The sequence below is a fragment of the Mytilus edulis genome, chromosome 10 (assembly GCF_963676685.1).
Source record: "Mytilus edulis chromosome 10, xbMytEdul2.2, whole genome shotgun sequence".
NCBI lineage: Eukaryota > Metazoa > Mollusca > Bivalvia > Mytilida > Mytilidae > Mytilus > Mytilus edulis.
Genome location: NC_092353.1, coordinates 13,517,199 through 13,539,199, shown reverse-complemented (window position 1 = coordinate 13,539,199; position 22,001 = coordinate 13,517,199). Strand labels below are relative to the sequence as shown.

General features: G+C 32.6%; 2 protein-coding genes across 2 annotated transcripts in view; one reads left to right on the top strand and one right to left on the bottom strand.

The window, feature by feature from the left end:
* LOC139493479 (importin subunit alpha-1-like) overlaps positions 1-22,001 on the top strand; it is a 343,903-nt gene that overhangs the window by 156,608 nt on the left and 165,294 nt on the right. The window lies entirely within an intron of this gene.
* The window catches only part of LOC139493445 (tubby-related protein 4-like), a 69,032-nt gene that overhangs the window by 5,193 nt on the left and 41,838 nt on the right, over positions 1-22,001 (bottom strand). Inside the window, exons 3-12 of the mRNA XM_071281848.1 lie at positions 17,963-18,091; positions 16,689-16,853; positions 14,406-14,586; positions 13,076-13,180; positions 12,657-12,799; positions 9,143-9,370; positions 6,410-6,647; positions 5,676-5,863; positions 4,500-4,734; positions 2,231-3,336 (exon numbers count right to left, since the gene is read on the bottom strand). Coding sequence (XP_071137949.1) covers positions 2,231-3,336; positions 4,500-4,734; positions 5,676-5,863; positions 6,410-6,647; positions 9,143-9,370; positions 12,657-12,799; positions 13,076-13,180; positions 14,406-14,586; positions 16,689-16,853; positions 17,963-18,091 — 2,718 coding nt within the window. The remainder of the gene's footprint in view (positions 1-2,230; positions 3,337-4,499; positions 4,735-5,675; positions 5,864-6,409; positions 6,648-9,142; positions 9,371-12,656; positions 12,800-13,075; positions 13,181-14,405; positions 14,587-16,688; positions 16,854-17,962; positions 18,092-22,001) is intronic.

Here is a 22,001-nt window from a genome sequence, read left to right as displayed (position 1 = left end):
CCTGACTTTGGACAGGCGCAAAAATGCGGCGGGGTTAAACATGTTTGTGAGATCTCAACCCTCCCCTATACCTCTAGCCAATGTAGAAAAGTAAACGCATAACAATACGTACATTAAAACTCAGTTCAAGAGAAGTCCGAGTCTGATGTCAGAAGATGTAACCAAAGAAAATAAACAAAATGACAATAATAAGACTACTAGCACTTAACTGACATGCCAGCTCCAGACTTCAATTAAAATGACTAAAAGATTATGATTATGTTTGTATGTCTTTGCTAGTTTCATTTTTCTACAAATAACCACTGAGTTGAATTATGAACAGTGACATTAGCTGTTTGATATATCAGTGCTTTGGATATTTCCGTAAAACCCAGCTATTAATTATATAAATGCTTTGGGCGTTTATAAGTTGGTCATCCAAAAAAATGTGTAGCATTGAAGCCGTATTTTGTGACCTTAAATTCAACTCCTTAGCTGAATATTGGTTACAGATGTATTCAGCTATCAAACGAAAACGTATGTCAACATTGAAAATGAAACAATGATAAATAATTCGGTTGACTGATTCTATCCACAAAAAATAATACTTATACAGATGATCAACTTACTTTTAAATCTACAATGTGAAATCAAACAGACTTTGTAATATCGAATTGCACGAGGACGCTATCAATTGATATTTATGTTTTTATCGGGTTATCATGTGACCGTCGGTTGACTACGTAGGTCATATCTGTGGTTAATTAGATGACGTACAAACAAACATACCTACGAATTGTTGATACATATTATCGAGTCGACGCATTGTCAGTTGTTTATTTTAGACTTTATGTTATTTGGAGTAACGTTTGTGTGTGTCAAAAAACGAGAATTTGAGTAATATCTTTGATCGTGACCTTGACAGATTGTGCCCTTCAAGTGCACACCATGTTGCTATGACGCTATGAATTTTAGTATTTAAAAGATTGAACAAAATTTGAAAATACCCCTTGTGTAAAATAAATGCAAGGCAAAATGCAAAAGAAGGATATAATGTGCCATCATCATCACAAAAGTGACAAGAACCATTTGATATGTCCATTTATTATCTGTCGTCATTATAACGCTGTGTAGATTGAATCTGTATTAGTTTCCTTAATTTCAAATCTTTCATGTCATGTCAAACCAAATTAATGTCTATTGACAAGTTCTTTGATTATCTTGGTCACGATATAAATACGCAGAATTAAAGAATAAGCTGTCAGTTCTCTGCTGGGTGATAAATGAATGTCACAACTAACGATAAGGAACCCACACAAAAGTACTACGTAAGGTCACCTGACATCCGAATTACCATAAGAAAAAATACAATCATCACAATTTTCCAGAAAAGGTTTACAAGTCAAGCGTAGTTCAAAATGCAGATTTTTATTTTAGAGTGCAGTTTTGTTCACACGACTTATCCATGAAATATTTATATTTATACTCTACTTTCTCTGTTTTTATGATTTCATTATGTTTTTCGGAAATTATATGGTTTCTCAATGATCTATCAGCTTAAAACTAGATATGGTTAAAACAAACTGCATCAGTTTGGAGAGATGTTTAAATTCAACTGAGCTTTAGAATTGAATATTTTTATCGAAGGTTGACTGAATATTTTACAAATGAATAACCTTTATAACAATTTGTTAGATATATATTTGAATTCAGCAGTATTATATGTTTCGTTCGTATTAAAATCATCAGGGATCTCCATGGATGAAAATTGAACGATGGAGGAACTTTCACCATCACAAACCGTGACTACGCTGTACAGTGTAGCGCGATTGGGAGTATTTCATCCCTCCACATAAGGATAAATGAACATGCTAATTCATTGCTTATCTAAATTATATTTATTTGAATTTTCATTATGAATAGAAGTATAAATATTTTCATTAATTGCCGTTTGGTTTGTAACAATTCAAAGGCAAAGCCTTCATGTACACCCCCCCCCCCCCCCCAAAAACAGAGAACTATAACCGAGGAGACATAAATCAAACGATACTATAAAAAAGGCAAGCATTTGGAAAAGACGCGACAAACCTATCAAGGTTTTGACTTGAATGTGACTTTCTTTTAAAAAAATAGAACTGTGTGAAATTTCAGAACAAATGGTTGACGACATAATACGTCGTGAGATAAAATCTATGTTTATTTGTTATTTTTTATGTATCATGTCTGCAATTATTAAATATAAATGACGTACCTTCTGTTTAAGCTGAGATTTTTGAAACGATTCCAGGTTTTTATAACTAAAATTTTGATTGTTTTCTTTTAGACTGGAAGAAAGTTCCTCTGACGAAAGTTCGTGCTGTCGAAGATATTTTGATTTCCGTTTGAATATAGGACTGTGGTGTTTACATTTGCTTTTCATTGCTTCTTCCCGGATTTTATATGTCGGAGAGTCTTGGTTATCTAGACGCTTTAATGGCGACGATGGCAGAGAAGTGCTTTCTCGAAGTTTACGTCCACTAGGGTAAAATTCATGATTTGAAAGAACATTTTCACTTTTTAAATCTATGCTTATGTCATCAGCTATATCTAAACAAGTCTCAGTATCCGAAGCATCGGAATAAATACTGTCTCGATGTTCAAGGGACAATCCGTTATCAAGTTTCGTTGTATCTGTATTTGTAGAAGCAGATGAAAAATAAAGTCTTCTTTCTTTTCCTGAATTAGTGCGTAGTAGTTGACTTGAATCGCATATTAACATAGATTCTTGCGAGTTTACACGACGAATACTTATATTGTCGTCATCAATGTACTTGATCGGACAATTCGCGAGATCTGCCCAGCGATTGACCTCGTCACATCTCAGTAAATTCTGCACATCTTCATATAAATTGTTACTTGTATTTGAACAAGGCGATTCAGGAGAACTTGTTTCAGATTTCACATCTGTGAACACTAAATTTTGAGCAATACCATTAACGTTTTCTGACATACTACATTTTATTCCAGGCGTTACGTCATATCCGTTTGAGGAAGATGATGATCCAGCGATCGCACGAACTTTTGGAATAGCACCCTGATTTGAAATTTTGTCTTTAAGAATTTCCTGTGATTCACATGAAAATGCTTTATTGTGAGCAAATGTGTCTGAGGCCGGAGACAGAACCCTGTTTTTCATATTTGTCCCTCGACAACCCGACCCATTAATTCCATTTGACACAGGATTGTCCAATGATGTGTCAATATAAAGATTGTCGTCCCGAGTAACATTTAACGTAAATTGAGTATTTAATCCATTTTCAGTCTCTATAATGGTTAGACTTTCTTCTTCCATACTTTCAATACCACCAATGTTGAGGGCTGAAAAACGTATATCTATATATATTTATTATCGGTTAAAGTGAATTACAATTATTTTTGAAGTAAACTGTTCTATAGTTGATGTGATGCTATACAATCTTAAAACTGTAAAAGAGGGACGAAAGATACCAAAGGGACAGTCAAACTCATAAAACTTGCTTCACAGGATTTTCAACCGACTAGTAGACATTTGAAGGATGAAAATAAAAATGAACTCTTACAATTGTTGAAACTCGTAATGGAACCAGATGGATTTATTTTCCTGTTGTCTTGTGTTCTTTGGCTATTAACCCGACGTACAACCTCAACTTGCCTTTAAGTAGTAACCCGATAAAAAGGCAATTGCCAAACATCAATAGACAAACATTTATTTTTCGTATGCTGCAAAAATACTGCAATCTGATTGGCTGACTACCCCGGTGTAAATAACACCCCACCCTTTTTCACCCGGGGATAAATAAAATTTTGCCAAAATTTAAAAAAAACAGAAATTTTGCCAAAAAATTTAAAAAAAAAAACATTTTCCCAAAATAAAGAAAAAAAAAGAAGAAGAAAAAAAAAAGAAGAAGAAAATGCTGCGCCTCAGGGTGTATGAATTTTCAACAACGGTGTAAAATTCTGTTTACCCCTAATTACACCAAGATAACTAATATTAACAGTGGTTGACACTTATTGAATATTGTAGTCGCAGATGACTGTGATTTCGCCTCTCTTTCATCATTACATGTAATAACTTGCGAATTTACAAAAAAGAATATTATTTAAAGTTGTGGCATATTATTTGTCTAAAATCTATTTCTTTGAACCATAGCATTGTCATTATTCGTCTGAAAATTTTGAAAGCCTTGTTTGTTTTTTTTTTATTTTCTTTCTTCGAAATAACAGTTGCAACATATTGGTTGTTTTCTGTAAGATTCTTAATTTTTTCCATTCTAAATTATATGGTTAATGCAACTTAAAATGCGTGTATAAAAGTTTTTATTGCAGCGATATAAACATTCACATTAACTTACAACTAATAGTGCAAAAACACTTTAGCCATTAATAATTTTATAACATAGACCTAGTAGATATTTCTTAGTCGCGGCATATTGTAAAAAATGTCTGCTAATTGAGTGAACTTTCTCCTCTCATTTTATATCACTTAATTAAATACATCTTACATATATAATCATCATCTGCGCCACTGCCTGCAGGTGTAAAGTTAGAGTCTCGTGAGAGTTGTTGGTGACTAGATTGCAATCCAGTCACCGTTATAGCCATTTGTCTAGGCTGAAGATGAAGTAGACTGGTTTTATAAACAATATTCCCAAGATCCTCTGGCAAAAATGGAGCAACACCATTGATTTGAAATTTAGTACCCCATATATTAGAAGTTACTTCCACTAGACGGCTGCTCTACAATTACAAAATGATATCTCAGTTAATACATTTTAGCTTAATGCAAACATTTTGAGAATTTCAACATAATTTCCGTAAAGTAATGCGTTTTTATAACATGGCTCATGCTAACATTGCTTCTCAAAGCAACAGTATAAAGCAAAATCACAAAAATGCCGAACTCCGAGGAATATTCAGTGGAGAAAGTCCCTAATCAAACGTTTTACTCATCAAGCGAATAGATAACAACTGTCATATTCCTGACTTGGTACAGGCATTTTCGTTTGCAGAAAATGGTAGATTAAACCTTGTTTTAACGCTAGCCGAACCTCTCACGACTATGAAAGTTGCATAAAATTCCATTATTTTGACAACGATATGGGACCAAAGCAAAAAGAGACAAGGTAGATAAGAATGTCAAAAATTGAGGTACAGCAGTCAACATTGTCTTATAATTTTGATGACTATAAAAACAAAAAAATATGAAATTTGTGTAATTAGCATGTATAAATATTTCGTTTAAAGGGGATAAGTTATGAGATATAGAAAGAAAAAAATATGTTTTTATTTTGTTTAATCGTTTAATGAAGAGAAATAATTTTATTTCAATTGGCTTTTAGCAGCCAAATTGGTTCAGTATTGTCAAAATTAGCAAAGAAACATCGCTAGTGAATCTTCAAATCCGTAATCGTGTGAACTTCAATTTAACCCCTTATTAAAAGGTAAAAAAACAAAATACCAAAGATCCGAGGAAAATTCAAACGGACGGTCCGTATTCAAAAGATAAAATCAAAAGCTCAATGTATGTTCCTTTTTATTATTATTTTTTACAAAATACAATTTCATGCGATTCCCTCAATTTTTTTCTATTCTTTTTTAATAATTTTGATTCTACTCAATCGATTTATGAGATTTGAACGAAGGCAAATTACTGTAACCTTAATCTAAACCTTGTTTACCTCCGGTAAATTATCGTCAAAAAGGAGATCATGAAGAGTTCTAAAGGTGATTGATCTTTCAACTTTCTCCGCCCTAAATTGTTTTGGACGTTTTCTCCTCTGCATTCTAGGAGATCCACATCCTTCTGAAGATAAATCATCGTCTGAGTCTGTAGAAGATTCCACATCATACTCATAATGCATTGTACCTGAGGAGAAAACAAAACAAATGTACTATATTTATCATCCTTGGTTTACAGAATAACATATTTCATTTAACTGTACAAGTATATTTATATCGTTTTTGTGAATATTTTACCGTGAATTTTTCGTCCTCACAACACTGCAAATGTCTACAGACTTGTCTACATATCATGTTGTAGCTACTATATCAAACGTAGCCGAGAACTTTAACCTTTGAATCAATTCTATCTTTAATATTGTTTACAGAAATGAAGTTTTCATTTAAAAACATAAATGCTATTTCAATGTATACAAAATTGGCATTGTAATTTTGATAAGATGGAATCAAAATCTGTATACTTATTTGATGGAATAGAACATAGAAATTCTTTAACAAGTCCTTTTGTTTTAAGAGACAGATATATATGATTTACCTCTGACGCATTGAAAATTGTTTTATTAAAAATTGTGTTTTCAGTGGCATTTGCAGCGCGGAATATAATTTTTAAGAAGTATGAACTATTTCAAAGCAAATCAATATTTCATGTTTGCATGTTCTACTTAAAACATACCATCTCCGACACATGTTGGTTTAATTTTCGGGTCGTATACAACAAAATCTGGACGTAATTTACTGGCTCTTTTTCCTTTAAGTAATGGAATGAGTCCGCCGAGATATTCTAAGTATAGGATGTAGTGACCTCCTGAACTCTCTTCGCCGTGCCTAACCATTGTGCAATACAATCGTTCAATACTTGGTGGTGGTGTACTGATGAACTCTCTTAATTTGAATGGGTCTGGAATGTAACTCTATAAAAGAAGATGTGCTGCAACATGATGTATTGTCATAGTAATGTATACCAAGTCTTTAATGATTACTTCGAATATATATAAAGTGTTTGTCTCATATGTCGTGTGTACGATAGGAAGCAACGTAGCTCCGTAAGATAAACCACTTGATTTCTTCATAATTCCGTTTTCTATGTTAAACGTTTGATCACGTGATAACTCAGTCTAAACTGTAATCTTTCGAAGAAAGTATGTTTCGTGTGAAAAAGTACAATAACAAAAATACCGAACTGCGAGGAAATTTCAAAACGGAAAATCCCTAATCAAATGGAAAAATCAAAAGTCAAACACATCAGACGAATAAATAACATCTGTCATATTCCTGACTGGTTTACAGCTAGCTTAACCTCTCACTTGAACAGACGCATAATTTAACTATTGTTTAAAGAAAAATCGGTTTGATTTCATTACTCATGCTCAAGTTCAAATTGAACAGTGGTTATGGATAAATCGTCATTACTTGGTCGTTTAAAATTTTAATTGGCCTGCATGATTTTAAATTCCTGGTTTCGATATACACCAAATTTAGTTCTTTGTGCTATTGCTAAACTCATATTGAAAAATTATACTAATAGGGTATGTGTCGATAAACTTTTCACACTCATTCATTACAGTTAATACGTGTACACGGAATAACATCTATCAGATACAATTGAAATCCAATTTTACTATTGCTTGAACATATATCTGGGCTTTACCATTGCTTTCTACTGTTTAATATTCATATGAATGTAACAACTTCTGTGTCCTTCATAACTTTACTTATTGAATGCCTTTTACCGTTGCTGTATCGATCGTAAAATAATTAATTGGTATTACATTATGAATTCTATAGGCCGTTCAGGATCACTGCTGTATTGCAATGGAGATATAATAGTGCTACACGAAAAGATACGGATGAAAATGACTTCATTGGCAAATCAATCAACATTTAACTTATCAAACTAATAATTCTAATTCATGTCATTGTATCTCGTACTCAATGAACATGATGCAGTTCCTGTAAAATCCTTTGTCGACTTCTATAGCAATAACGTAGTTATTGATTTAATACGGTAAAGTTATAGTTTGGTAACTTAATTAGTCAGATATGAGGTAATATTCTGGTTTATCTAATGGTGATAGAAAGACTTTTTAATGATATTGAATAATTTCTGTTCTTTAATGATGAATAATGTTGCTATTTTGGACTGTTCTTCATCAGATGTAACATTATTCCCAATCTTCACAACATTATCCATCTATCAATCTTCTTAGTGAAAAGATAATACAATGATATAATCCATTGGGTTTAAACATCGAATGTAAAGGTTTTTGTGTTGCTTGCATTTTAGTTGTTTTGCTAGATTTCAAAACTAATGAAAATTTCGTTAAGTCATTATCTAGAACTAACATGGTTATCATCAAGATTAATCTCAATGTGGAAACTAAGCAATTAGGAAGAAATATAATACTAGTTATCAAAGGTATCGGGCTTATAATTTGATGCGCCAGACTCATCAGTGATGATCAGACAAAAAAGTTAGAAGGCCAAAGAAGTATAAAGTTGTAGAGCATTTGAGGACTCAAAATTCCAAAAAGTTGTTCCAGATACAGCTAAGGAAATCTACGCTTGGGATAAGAAAATCATTAGTAATTCGATTGATTCAAACCTTTGCAAACAGTTGAGTTAAAAAATGACCATGTAACTAATATTCATGACAACACCGAATAACTGACTACTGGGCTAGTGATCTTTTTGGAGCCATCATTTCCAAATCGTAAAGGTTTTTGAAAAAGTTTTTTTTTCAGTTTGAAACCTCTGCCATTCAATTTTCCGGCATCTCACACCTTATACCTCTCCGATAAAGCTGTAAATTGTTTGTTTCGGATAGCAGCGCTTTTGAAATATTTTCGCATTGTGCCAATGATAGCTAAAATATAAACCGACATAGAAGTCAACATCGCCCACAGACGTTCGATAACTTGGGTAAGAAAACTTACATCCATTAAGTACTTACTTCTGTGGGCAGTATATGTTAAGAGTTCTTTTATCGGTTCTCTTTGATGATATCGTTCTCAAACTCAAAATAGGAATTTGAATAGCACCGAGAGTTTCCTACTTTAGTGGTTTGAGTATCGCGGAGGAAGTGTCTTGTATTGCACTAACTGTTCATTATTAGAAATTAAGTGTGTTTTTTCTGATAATATCTTTATATCTTTTCATATCGTATGATGTAGTCTTATTAAGCTTCATTTCAAATGTAATATACAACCAAAAGTCCGCATACTGCATTACAAAAATGATGTGATTATGGGGTTCTCATAGGAGATAGATGAGCATCAGTGGAAAACGAACTCATAATTGAATGGGGGTAAAGAATGCCCACAAAAACTAAGTATTATGTTTTTTAACTGTTCTTGAGACATAAGGAACTGAAATATTACAATCATGTGATAATGTGTATCATACATACCTTAATTGTAGGTGAAAATAATTCCTGAACACTATGGCGTAGTCTAGTGGGTAGAGGTATCAGATGAGTATTTTTCTCATTTCGAACACAATTTTGTATAGTTCTTTGGCACATGAACTGCAAAGGCGCTACATGTTTAATTACCCAAGCCACAAATAAATTATGTCCTGAAGCCATGAATAATCTTCTATCGTTGTGACCCCAACACATGGCAGTTAATGGTTTGCCCTGCAATATAAAACGTTAATATTAATACATTTGCATTAGCATTCTAATACATTGTTTCGTCATGGTATATATATTTAAAATTATGACAGATAAAAAAAATGTATTTATTCTTATTTTTTTACGTTAGATATATATGGCTATTACTTTTGGGTCATATAGCTTTATAACTGATTTGGTTCATTTATATTATTGATTTCAAATAGTTGGCCCATTGGCCAGTACGTCGCTACGGACATGATTTAAGACAAACCTTTCTTAAATTTTCCGTTTCAACTCCCTCATGCAAAGTTGACATTAGATGGATTTGGCATTTTTTTATAATTCCTTTTTATTTCGAAGGCATGAATATTTCAAAATGTTGTGTTCAATTTCTATTGGAATGCTTTTTCACAACATGTAAACCAAAAGGCATTATTACTTGAATACTTCATTAAACTACTACATGTATTTTACATATTTCAAGCGTAGAAGCAAGTAATTAAGTCAACACGTTAAGCTGTTGTAGCTTATTGATCATATAACTTTGAAACCCACATGTAACCGTGATTATGTTCTATCCTGATATCTAATATATGGTATTTTGCTCAACAGATTGATAATCTAATTTTCGTTTGGTGTTCGTTTATTGACAAATCAAATTCTTTTCAATCAGAAATAACATTATGTGAAAATACAATTTTCAGAAAATTGTTCTTTCTCATCATCACTAACAAACTTAAATTATTCTTTTTCGATTTAAAAGCAATCTTTAAAAAAATTCAGCTATAAGCATGAAATATTATGTTCTGAGGTGAAACACAATTAAAAACATCATAAGCTTATTTAGAGTTCTTTTGAAAATTTGAAAATGCTTAAGCTTGACACAACAAGAAACTGTATCAAAACAAAATAATAACACAAAAGATCACGCTATAACCTTCAATAATAAAAGCACAAGTTGATGTCTTATTGTTACTTATATGAAGTTCAGAAAAAGTTATACGTGTCAAAATTGATATTTTGTGACATTTAGATATATTGCCTTTCTTGAAATTTGGAATTGATTTTCAGATCCAAAAATTCTCTCTTGTCAAATTAGATTAAAAAATCTGTCATTTACTTTTGAATTTTTTAAAACTTTCATAACTTTCGAGTCGTTTGGCAAATCTAAGCTCCGGAAACCTATTTAGACACTTTGATATAGTTGACGATTGTACATTGACCTCTCATTTTCATTTGAATTTGTGTTTTTATATCGTAAGGTTGTTTGTCTCATTGTTGCATGCATAAACTAAACTCTTGGTCACCAATATTCTACATATTAGTTTTTGTGAAAGGTAGAGAAGATCACTTTAGATTTGAAATCAGACCGATCTATGAAAATCACATGAGGGGTTAGTGGTCTAATGTGAGATACCAATCTGGCGGTTGTGAATTTAAATGCATAACTATTAGCGCAATGGTAATAAGGTCAGTTGTATGACAATTAACTGATTTGGCAATGAAGTCTGATGAATAATGATTAGGCAAGAAATTTAGATGTTTGAATTACCTGATTAGGCTAGAAAGTCACATGAATAATTATAACCTAATAAGGCAAGGATTCTGATGTATGACAATAACATCATTAGGCAAGGAAACCAGATGTATGATAATAACCTGATTAGGCAAAAACGTCTCATAATTGATAATTATCTTATTAAGCAAGTAGGTATGACATATGATAATAACCTGCTAAAGCCAGGAAGTCAGATGTATGATGATAACCTGATAAGAAAATTAAGTATAATGAGTGATAATTACCTTATTAGACAAGGGAGTCTGATGTATGATTATAACCTTATAAGGCAAGGAAGTCTTATGTATCATAATAACCTAATTAGGCAAGGTTGTCTGATGCGACTTAATAACCTGATTATGCAAGGACGTCTTATGTATGATACTTCCCTGTTTAGGCAAGGATGTTAGATGTATGATGATCACCGGAGACAATAATGAAATCAGTACTTCAAAGAATACTTAGCATGGTCATGAAATCAAATGAATGATATTAACATAATACTAGTGAAGTCTGGTAAATGGTAATAACCTTATTTGGAAATGATGTCAGATAAAGGATAATTGCCCGAAATGTGAAGTCTGACGTAAATGTTATGACTATTGAACAGCTATATACTACTGTTGCCTTAAGTAAACAATTACCTGATATTGTTGTGACGTTTTGGTCTGGCGTAAATGTTATAACTATTGAACAGCTATATACTACTGTTGCCTTAAGTAAACAATTTCCTGATATTGTTGTGACGTCTTGTGTATAATGATAACCTGAGTCAGATGTAAGAACTTTTACTGAGATGGTATTGAAATAAAATATGAAATGAAACTGAGGTAAAATGCATGATTATTACCTGATATGGTAATGAAATCTGATGAACGCTTATTTCCTAAGATGGTTGTAGTAAATAACTTATAAATGGTAAATACCTTGTATGGTTATTAAGTCCAAATATAATTACCTCATATATTAGTGAAGTAAAAAATTGAAAACAACACGTTTATTAATTCTATGCGTCCGAAGCGCTTTTCTGGATTTACCTTCATCAGGAACGCTCAAAGCCAAACATTTGAAATCCGAGGCTAGATAAGTACCAAAACCGTCGAAGAGCTATATGACAAATATACCTAAAATTGATAGCCAAATTTATCTAAACTCAACTTTGCCTGAGGGAGTTGAAACCTTAGTTTCTTCATAATTTCAAAATTTATAAACGGACAGTTTAAGAAAATTTTGTTAAACCATGTTAGTACTAAAATGCTGACTACTGAGCTAATGATACTCTCGGGGGGTAAGTAGGGTAAGTAAGCTGTATAATAATTACCCAAGATAGTATCAAATTACAATGTATAGTAACCACATAGGATGGTTGTGGAGTAAAATGTATGATACCTATTCCAATAGTTATCAAAAGTACCAGGATTATAATTTTATACGCCAGACGCGCGTTTCGTCTACATAAGACTCATCAGTGACGCTCAGATCAAAATAGTTAAAAAGCCGAATAAATACAAAGTTGAAGAGCATTGAGGATCCAAAATTCCAAAAAGTTGTGCCAAATACGGCTAAGGTTATCTATTCCTGGGGTAAGAAAATCCTTAGTTTTTCGAAAAATTCAAAGTTTTGTAAACAGAAAATTTATAAAAATGACCATTTTCAAATCAGATGCATGATAAGTACCTGAGATGGAAGTGATGTTCGATGTATGATAATTACCTGAGATGGAAGTGATGTTTGATGTAAGATAATTACCTGAGATGGAAGTGATGTTTGATGTAAAAGTGTACCCTCTGAACTATAGAAATGAACTTCATTTTGGCACTGTAGATTTGGAAGTCGTGTAAAACCGCCTAAAGCTAAAACTTTCCCACAATTTGACCATTCCATTTTTAAACCTAAAAGCAAAGGAAATGATAGTTGGAGATTTATAAACATGTAAAATATATGTTAAAATAAAAGACATTGATGTAATTACATTGCGTAGGCATGTGATAAAAACCAAAAAGTTATAATAAAGAGAAAATTAAATTGCTGTTTGTCTGCCCATTGTACAAATTATATCTAAAACCTTTGTTATTAAATATAACTGAAAGTGTAGCTGAATAATAATAGATAAAAAAAGCCAATGGTTATAGTTTTTCCTCTAAATTGGAAGCAATAAATGGTAGTACCTGTTAAGAATGTATGAATAATATGTGGAGAAGGGTCGTCAGGACTTGACATCAGATAAACAGCTCCGTATCTGAAACATACTGCTAGAATAGGGATAGTCTCCTCTACAATAAAACAAGTTATAAGTTGATCATAAGAAAAATGGAAGAAAAAAAAAATATAATTGTGAACAATGACGAACAATTTATATCATAACTTAAAAGAAGTCTACAACAATGCATTTACTGTCTGTCAAATAGACATTCGTTTTATATTCCTTTAAAGTGTTTGAGCTTTTGGGTTTGACATTTGTTCGGGGACCTTCCGTTTTGAATTTTCCTTGAATATCGGTATTTTTGTTATTTTACTTAATAAAAGAGATAAACCAAAACATCTTACTTGTTTAAAATTATTGTTTATAGCCATGTTTATTTGAAAATGCCTGTACTAAGTCAGGAATATGACAATTCTTGTCCATTCGTTTTTGATGCGTTTTGTTATTTGATTTTGCCATGTGATTATGGACTTTCCGAACTGATTTTCCTCTTCAGTTCAGTATTTTTGTAATTTTACTTTTTATACAGATAAATTGCCACTAGTGTGTAAAACTAAGGCAAACTAGTCCAAATCTCGTAAATTCATTAAGGAGATACAAATCAAGGTTGTTTTTTAAACTTAGAGAATAACATGCACTACGGTTGGGAATTAACGCTTCAATAGGGTAAGCGTCTCTTACTATGCGCGCATCACTTTAACAGTGAATATATTGTAAAATGCAACGTATCAAAAAGTACTATTCCCAGCATGTAATCTTCGCTTAAGATGATTTGTGTATTATCATTTTAATAAGTCAAGTCGTCTAGACAATAAGACAGATACATGCATGATAATAGAATATAAATGATGGGATAGATGGTATTTACTAAACGAAAGCACGACCATCCTCATGGTGTTATTGGAATGTGTTATATCAATAAGAAACGGCATTAACGATAGTCCATGAACAGTTGGCTTTTGTTGAGTCGTCTAGACGATAAGACAGATACATGCATGATAATAGAATATAAATGATGGGATAGATGGTATTTACTAAACGAAAGCACGACCATCCTCATGGTGTTATTGGAATGTGTTATATCAATTAGAAACGGCATTGACGATAGTCCATGAACAGTTGGCTTTTGTTGAGTCAATTGTATTAAAAAAATATCTGAATGTGTGGTAAAAGTGAGAATGCAAAAAGTACTGAAATACGGATGGTTGTTTATTTACAGTGAATTTCTTCATTCTTGAGGTAGATCAGATAAAAAAAAAATAGAGTATTAAATGATTACTTTTTTTACAAAATACCTTTGGAGGATAAAGATTGTCTACTGGTTTGAGTATTTCCATCAGTTTCGTCCATGTTAAATTTTTCGGATGACCATGCCATTGACACGATATCCATGCCTATTTGTACAGATATCTGTGTTAACATTACACCTGCTGAACTCATAAGTATAACTTGACCGTCAGTTGTGCCAAAAATCACCTACAATTGCATCAATACATAAGGCATATTTTCTAAAATTGGTCAAAAATAATACCTATATAGATAATTATGTAACGTATAAATGAATTTATACAAATGACACGAAAATTACAATGCACTGTATAACATTAAGTTATCTCACGATACATAATTTTAAAGTAAATTCCGTGAGTTAAATTTTCAATGAACTAATATATGAAGATATTATAGGTAGTTTTGCATCTAAAAAGAATACCAAAATATATATGTGTATGCTTTCCAACCATGAATAACTTTCTGCATCATTTCTAGGTGATTCGGTACTCGGATATATGTAATAAGGTCATAAAATCCGTGACAACATACACATTCTAATTACGCCTTACACAGACTAGTTGAATATTACTGAAAAGCCATTATTAGTTTGACAAGAAAAGATGTTTTTATGCATCAAACACTAATGAAGTCTTAATACCATTAACTTCTTTGGCATGGCTATTATAGGAAGGTCGTCTGTCTGGTTCTTGTCTACAAACTTTCATTTATGTTAGAGATATTTATTACGGGTGTTAAATAAACCGGCGACTTCTTATAAAAGCTTAGGCAGACAAAAAATGATTTATGTACTAGTTGTAGGGCAATGTCAGTTTATTTTCGATCTGTGAGTTTGACTGTTCCTCTGGGATCTTTCTGCCCTCTTTTGTTATTGGCTTCAGCTAGCTTTTTTAGACTGAGAGTTCTAATGGATCGGTTCTCTATAATTTTTTCTAGTGTCGGTTGTTTTTCTCTTGTTTTTGTTTTTTTGCTTCTTGCCGATTTGATGAGTCAAACCATTCCAAACTGGTTGTTACAGTGTGTTAATATGGTTTGCTGGTACACCAATATCCCAGGTTAAATTAGGGGCCACTCACAATACTGTTTAACCCGGTAACATTCTGTATGTATCTTAAATGATCCTTTAATTCAGTGGTTGTAGTTGATTGTTGTCTGTTTTATTTGGTTTTCGCTAATTGTTTTGGTATATATCAGGCTATTGTTTTGGCATACATCAGGCTTTGTTTAGGCCTAATTGTTAATTTTATTTTATTTCCAAATCAAATGTCTTATTCCATTGCCTTGCGTGTACTTTGCCACCAAGTGCAATTGTTCAGTAAACAATGAGCAAAGCAATGAATATGACACCGAGATGGAATTGTAAGATTAAACCAATCGATGTATTGCCAATAGCAGTGAAGTGCATCTGACAAATCCTGGAATTCTTAAGTTCATTTACAGTGTAGTCGTGGCATATCATTGACATCTGCAATTAGTTTTTATACACATACAAGGCATACGGGGAAAGTACTCCTGACACTTTCTGAAGAGTCATGCCAGCTTTACGTTATTGATATTGTAGGAAAATATTGATATTACAGAACAGTGAATTTGATAAAATGGATATATAAAGCTGTCAGCACTGCATGTGTTAGTTTCATAACAATATCACGTAATATTTACACACCAGTAGTCATACAAGAATCAAATAATATCTTTAAATCATTAATGTCAAAACTAAAACAAAGCTGAAGGGGACAAAGACAACTGTTCCGTCAGCCGATTTATAAATAATACCTGTAAAACAATGCAGCATATCTGACGGGCATATATGAATACAATGAAACGTATTGTATAGATGTCAAGAAAACATCAATATATACCATTGACTTGCATGTGTCTATATAGACACAGTTCTCGTATTGTTTTATTTATACGTAAAACTACCAGTAGCAATCTGAAGGCTAGAAAACAACTATATATATTAAACATACGAATGAATGTGCGGCTTTTCCTTAACAATTTGTATAACTAAAGTGAAAACAACGGTATGTTCACGGTATTCTGAGCATAATTCTGTCTTTATATGAGTGACGTATTTTTGACCATGTGTTGGTTAATAGAGATATGAGATGAAACGAAAATGAATCAACAGTAATCAAAACAAGTTGACCATGTTATTGGTTACAATTAGCTAAGGTTTCTATCTAACACTAAGACGTACGTCTATATGACACACAACTTCACTTTGGTTCAATAAAATGAAACGTTTATTTCAGGTAAATGAATATTTAACTATAAGTTTCTACCTTTTGGTCATCGGGTGTCCATATACCACAAGTGACGTTTGAGTTATCCAGGTTTAACATGTACGACCAGTATCGTTGTCCAGCAACAGACCCAACCAGAACAAAACCGTCACAGTAACAAATCAATGCCATACGACCATCATGTGACCAGGCGAAATCTGTCACCTAATAAAATATAAATCATTGTACCTAAATTAATTCAAAACTATTTGTTATCAAATGGTTATATTGTGCCCACACAAAACTGAAATGTTTAAACGGTACGCAATGTGTGTGTGTGATCGTGTCGCGAGTAATTTTCGTAAGACGGAAGAATCACACAAAAAAAAAAACGAGGGATTTATGTTTATATTTAGATTTGTAGGTGCTGAATTTTTTTTTGAGCTATATATAACAGACGAATATTATTCAGGACAATTGTCTTAATAGAGATTCTATTTACGTATTATGTTCAAAACTACAGTTCGGATAAGTGCTTATCTCCTTCCAGCACTGTCATGAGAATTTTTCCTAAAACTGTTTTAAATTAGTTCCAGAACATGTATACCCTAAAACTATCAAAACCTGATCTAGTGTGAAAATGTCCAAATCTGTTAATTACGTTTACTAAGCGGCTCTCTGATCATGATATTTAGTGTATTTTCGGGGAAGTCAGATAGGTTCCCTAGCATTTTGATAAAAAAAAATTAAAGGCGTTGGAAATGGCATTTGACGGGATCGGGTAATCGACATAGAGTTCTTTTTTTGCGCATGACTAATAAAAAAGGAATCTTTAATATCTCTGACATCTGTTCTGACAGTTATGAATAAAGTCTGAATACATAACTGTTGCATTGTCAAAATACCAATCATAGTTTCGCACATGAAAAGTCAAATGGTCATTCAGTCCGTTAATCTGCTGTCAGTAGTAATATGGTATATCAAGTTTAAACACAAAACAAACAAATCTTCAATCTATCATTAAGGAGACGATTTTAAATTTGACGAAGTAATTGCGTCCTCGTCGTAGCAGTCTTATCATTTATCAACTTCACCTCTAATACAAACTCATGCATTATTTTAAAGCTGTTAAGTGCTATCAAATTGGGTCAATTGTCAACAATGTCTGAGAAAAAAAAAGAAAACTGGTTAATTAATGTTGGTGCTGACAGTAAAGCATGGTTCCCTTTCTTGGCATTTAATCTCTTTCAAATGATTATAGAAGTTATACAACAATAAAGGACTTGTAATTGGTGCATGCGCATTTAAAAGAATTCAAAAGACAATGTTTTTACCTGATTGTTTCTGTCATTGATGAGTTCTATAGACCATCTTCCCTCATGTTTTATCCAAACAAATATTACTCCCTGCGAATCACATGATGCTAACTTCTGGTAAGGTTCATTCCATTTTACTAATACAACCTCCAAATACAGATATGCGTTTTAAAATATGTACAATTTTAAACAGATTTTGTGTTCACTAAAAATGTATATAAAGAATTTTGTCATACGGTATAATACACTTTTTGCCTGTCATCTTAGTCGGACTGTTACGGCCAAATCAAATTAAAAACTATTATAGGTCCCGACATGACAAATGCAAAACAAATTTAAGTTGAACTTAGAATTGTACACATCGTTCACAGGCATTATGGAACCACTTAATGAACTGAAAGTCCTATTGGTAACAATAAAGTCGGATGGAAAAGAGCCGGAATCGGAATTAACCGCCAGTTCTGACCAAGTCTCAGTTCAGCTCAATTGGATCAAGGTCAAGGAACCAGATACTTCATCTAGGAACCTGATCAGGCCCTGAAAAGTAAGAACCAACCACCATCTACCAGGAGACGCAACACTAACTGTTACGCCCAGTGGATGGCCACCAAAACAGCCGTTGCACCCGCTGCAGAACAAAAAACAAACCACCAGCGTAGACCACAACACTCAGACCTAAGCTAGAGACAGCATAGTCGGTCAAGTACTTACACCAACAAAGTACAAAGGAGAACCAGTTGGAGTTGTAATAAACAGGGATATTGTCACCAGTCCCAACAACCCCAACAAGGCCTGTCATCGCCTGATTTACTACACATTCACAACAGACAGACAAGCGCAGTAGCATCGATTTCGGTTAAGGGTTTGACATCAACTACCCATACCTACTGCGCACACCACCACATACATCGCAGGTCAGCATAGAATCGAAAAAGGCAATGCAAGCAGCCATCTTAGCAGAACGGCCTAATACTCCGTACCAGCCACAACATCGCAGTCGGAGTAAGATGAAAGCCAAACGACAGACAGACACAGATCTGTTCATAGGTATATCAGTCCGTAATATCCAGACAGGATAGCCGGACGTTAAAAACCACATCATCATGAAAAACAATTGAAACGAGAAAACGAACGGCCTATATATATATGTTGTGCATAAAACAAGAAACGCAAAAACAATGTGAGAGATATCAAACAAAGACAACCACATAAATACAGGCGTCTCACATGAGACAAGCACATATAGAATATTGCAGACTCAAAAATGTCTGTTAGCGCTAAACCTTCCCCTAACCTGAGACCGTAGAGTAACGAAAAAGAGACATACATTACAGTCCTAAGAGTACTCGCAGTTACTGAAAGCTAGTGTAAACCTCAAAACAACTAATATTTAAATAATTTTCTCTTGTCTGAAGTATCAATTAGTACATATCCAATGGATTTAATGTCATAAACATTCTGAGAAATGCATAACTAATACATTGCTAAAATCTAAGTAACATTATATCGACGAGATGTATGAGCACAAGTTTTGATAAATGTATTTCTATACATATGCATTTAGTTATGTTTTAATCTACTCAAACATCATCATTGGTACCAATAGAAAAAAACTATATTGAAAGTGATATCCTTTATAAGAATAATATTCAACTGAATTGAGAGAATAGAAACGCGGAATATGTCAAATAGGCAACAACCCGACCAAAGACATTGGCAATCAGACATGTGACAAAGTTGTAGTGGACATCACTTGAAGTTTTCAGCTAAAATTTTAGGACTTATAACTGGAGAATTTTTATCGACGTTTCCAATGTTGTTTTTTTGTTGTTGTTGTTTTTGTGTTAAAACTGCATATCTTCCTTTTTTGTAAAAAAAAAAGCAATGATCCCATATCTTTAAACACCTGCAATCATACCACACCTTCTTTTTATCTAAACACACAGCAATACGCACAGTTAAAATCAGTCCTATCTATTCGATGTTGGAATAAATAACAGAAAAAACTATGATATATAAATTAACAAAGGACCACCAGCAGTTACCGAATTAAACTGATTGAAAGAGTATGCCTTCATCATATAAATTTCAAGCACAATCCATTTCGTTAGGGTTTAGTAGCATACCATCATAAAATATATGAGAAGAACATAACCCGTATCATGCCAACAACTGGTTTTAGAATAACATCTAGAAAATAATAAGTATTGATGTTAATAAATGTTGTCAAGGCAACATCTTTTATACCAGACTAGTATAATTCTAGGAAAAATAGTTTCAATTACAACTGTTAAACTGTACAATTTGATACAGTAATTCATGTTTAGTTTACCTTCTCAGTCAAACTTTATTTGCTTTTATTTTTGAATAGTCAAGTTTATGATGAGTGTTTCCTTATTGGGTTTTATATTTCATGTTCTGTAAGATTCTGTTCAGAATCCAAATTAAATAATCTATGACATAATACTGAATAAAAAAATCAATAAAACCAAATCTTTTCCAAATTAGATTCGACAACAATTGTAGTGTGTTCTTAGACTATCACAAAATTATTTGCTGAATAGAATCGTTAAGAAAGGTTGAAAAGATGCTTTTAACTTATCCGTCGTGACTGTTAGTATTATTTTTGGGATGATCATAAATAATGTAGCAAGACAATATATGTTGCTTTGACATTCACTGCACTTAAATATTAATACTGTACAAATTTGTTCCCGATATTGTACTATATGTCAATTCGCCCAACATTGTTTCAGACATTGCTGCATGAAATATACTGTTAGATACAGCCACCAATATTTAGTATATAGGACGGTATGGGGTTATTATATCTGGTAACGTGCTTTGATCTTGCGTTTAGTAACTACTCGCATGATTCGATGCTGTATTGATTTTAGAGTTAGTTATATCAGATTTTTTTACTATTAAACAGTGTAGAAGATGCTAAAATTTATAGATGTTTACAACGTTTAACATGTATCAGCAGCCCTTCCGAATTAGGCGTGTTCATGAAAAACTACGATGAATGTATTAACGACAAACACAATTAAGAAATATGTTTTAATGAAAAAAATAATTCCTTTTAAATTTTAGTAAAGAACAGAAATCAATAATACGAAGCTAAAGAGATGAGAATACATTACAAATTGTCAAGATACCTTTATGGACATGTTATAGAATCTCAAAGAGATGAGAATACATTGTAAATGGTCAAGATACCTTTATGGACATCATGTTATAGAATATCGAAAAAAATGAAAACAACACGTAATAAATTTGATGCCTCCAAAGCGAAACAGTGTTTACATGAGTGGCATTACAAGACCGTCTGTTGTATAAGTATATACAATACTTTATATTCTAAACAAGTCCATTTCCCTCTAGAATCTGTCTCCATTGACCATAGAAAAGTGATGTAATTATGAATGCGTCTGTCAGTTGTAGAATATTGGTCTGGCGTCGTGGACAAAGGCATTGATCTCATCATTTCGTGTTTTAAACATAGAATAAAATCATTCCGGAAATTGTTTCTCGGATTGACAATTAGACATATTCGTGCTACAAGACAATCTTCATCAACTTATCTTAAGTAGCTCCCATCAATATTATTGTAGTATAAAACAAGTTTGGCCATCAGTAATTGTCTTTTAAATCAAATAACGTGAACTCAAACAACGCTTCATAAAAACCTCATTATTTTCCTTAGAGTTCCGTAACCGTAAGCGTTAGATTAAGCCACGAAGGTCTACTCCAATTCTTTATTTCAATAAGACTATTTGATTACAATTAAAAAGGCTATCTTCCGAACGATTGTAAGATAGAGAAAGCATTTCATTGTCATTTATTGCTAATTTTGTTTGTAAATCAATCTTTATAATCAATTTCATTTAAGGATACTGCTGCTTTTTTGCAAATTCTATAGGGACAAAATCAAATATCGTGTTGGTTTTGTTTATGAATTCATCCTTAGTGAAGATTGGTTTTCCATGATGATCTTTAATTTAGTTCCTTAGAAGGCGTATCAATAACTCCAGTATACTCGTTATTTTACATTGGA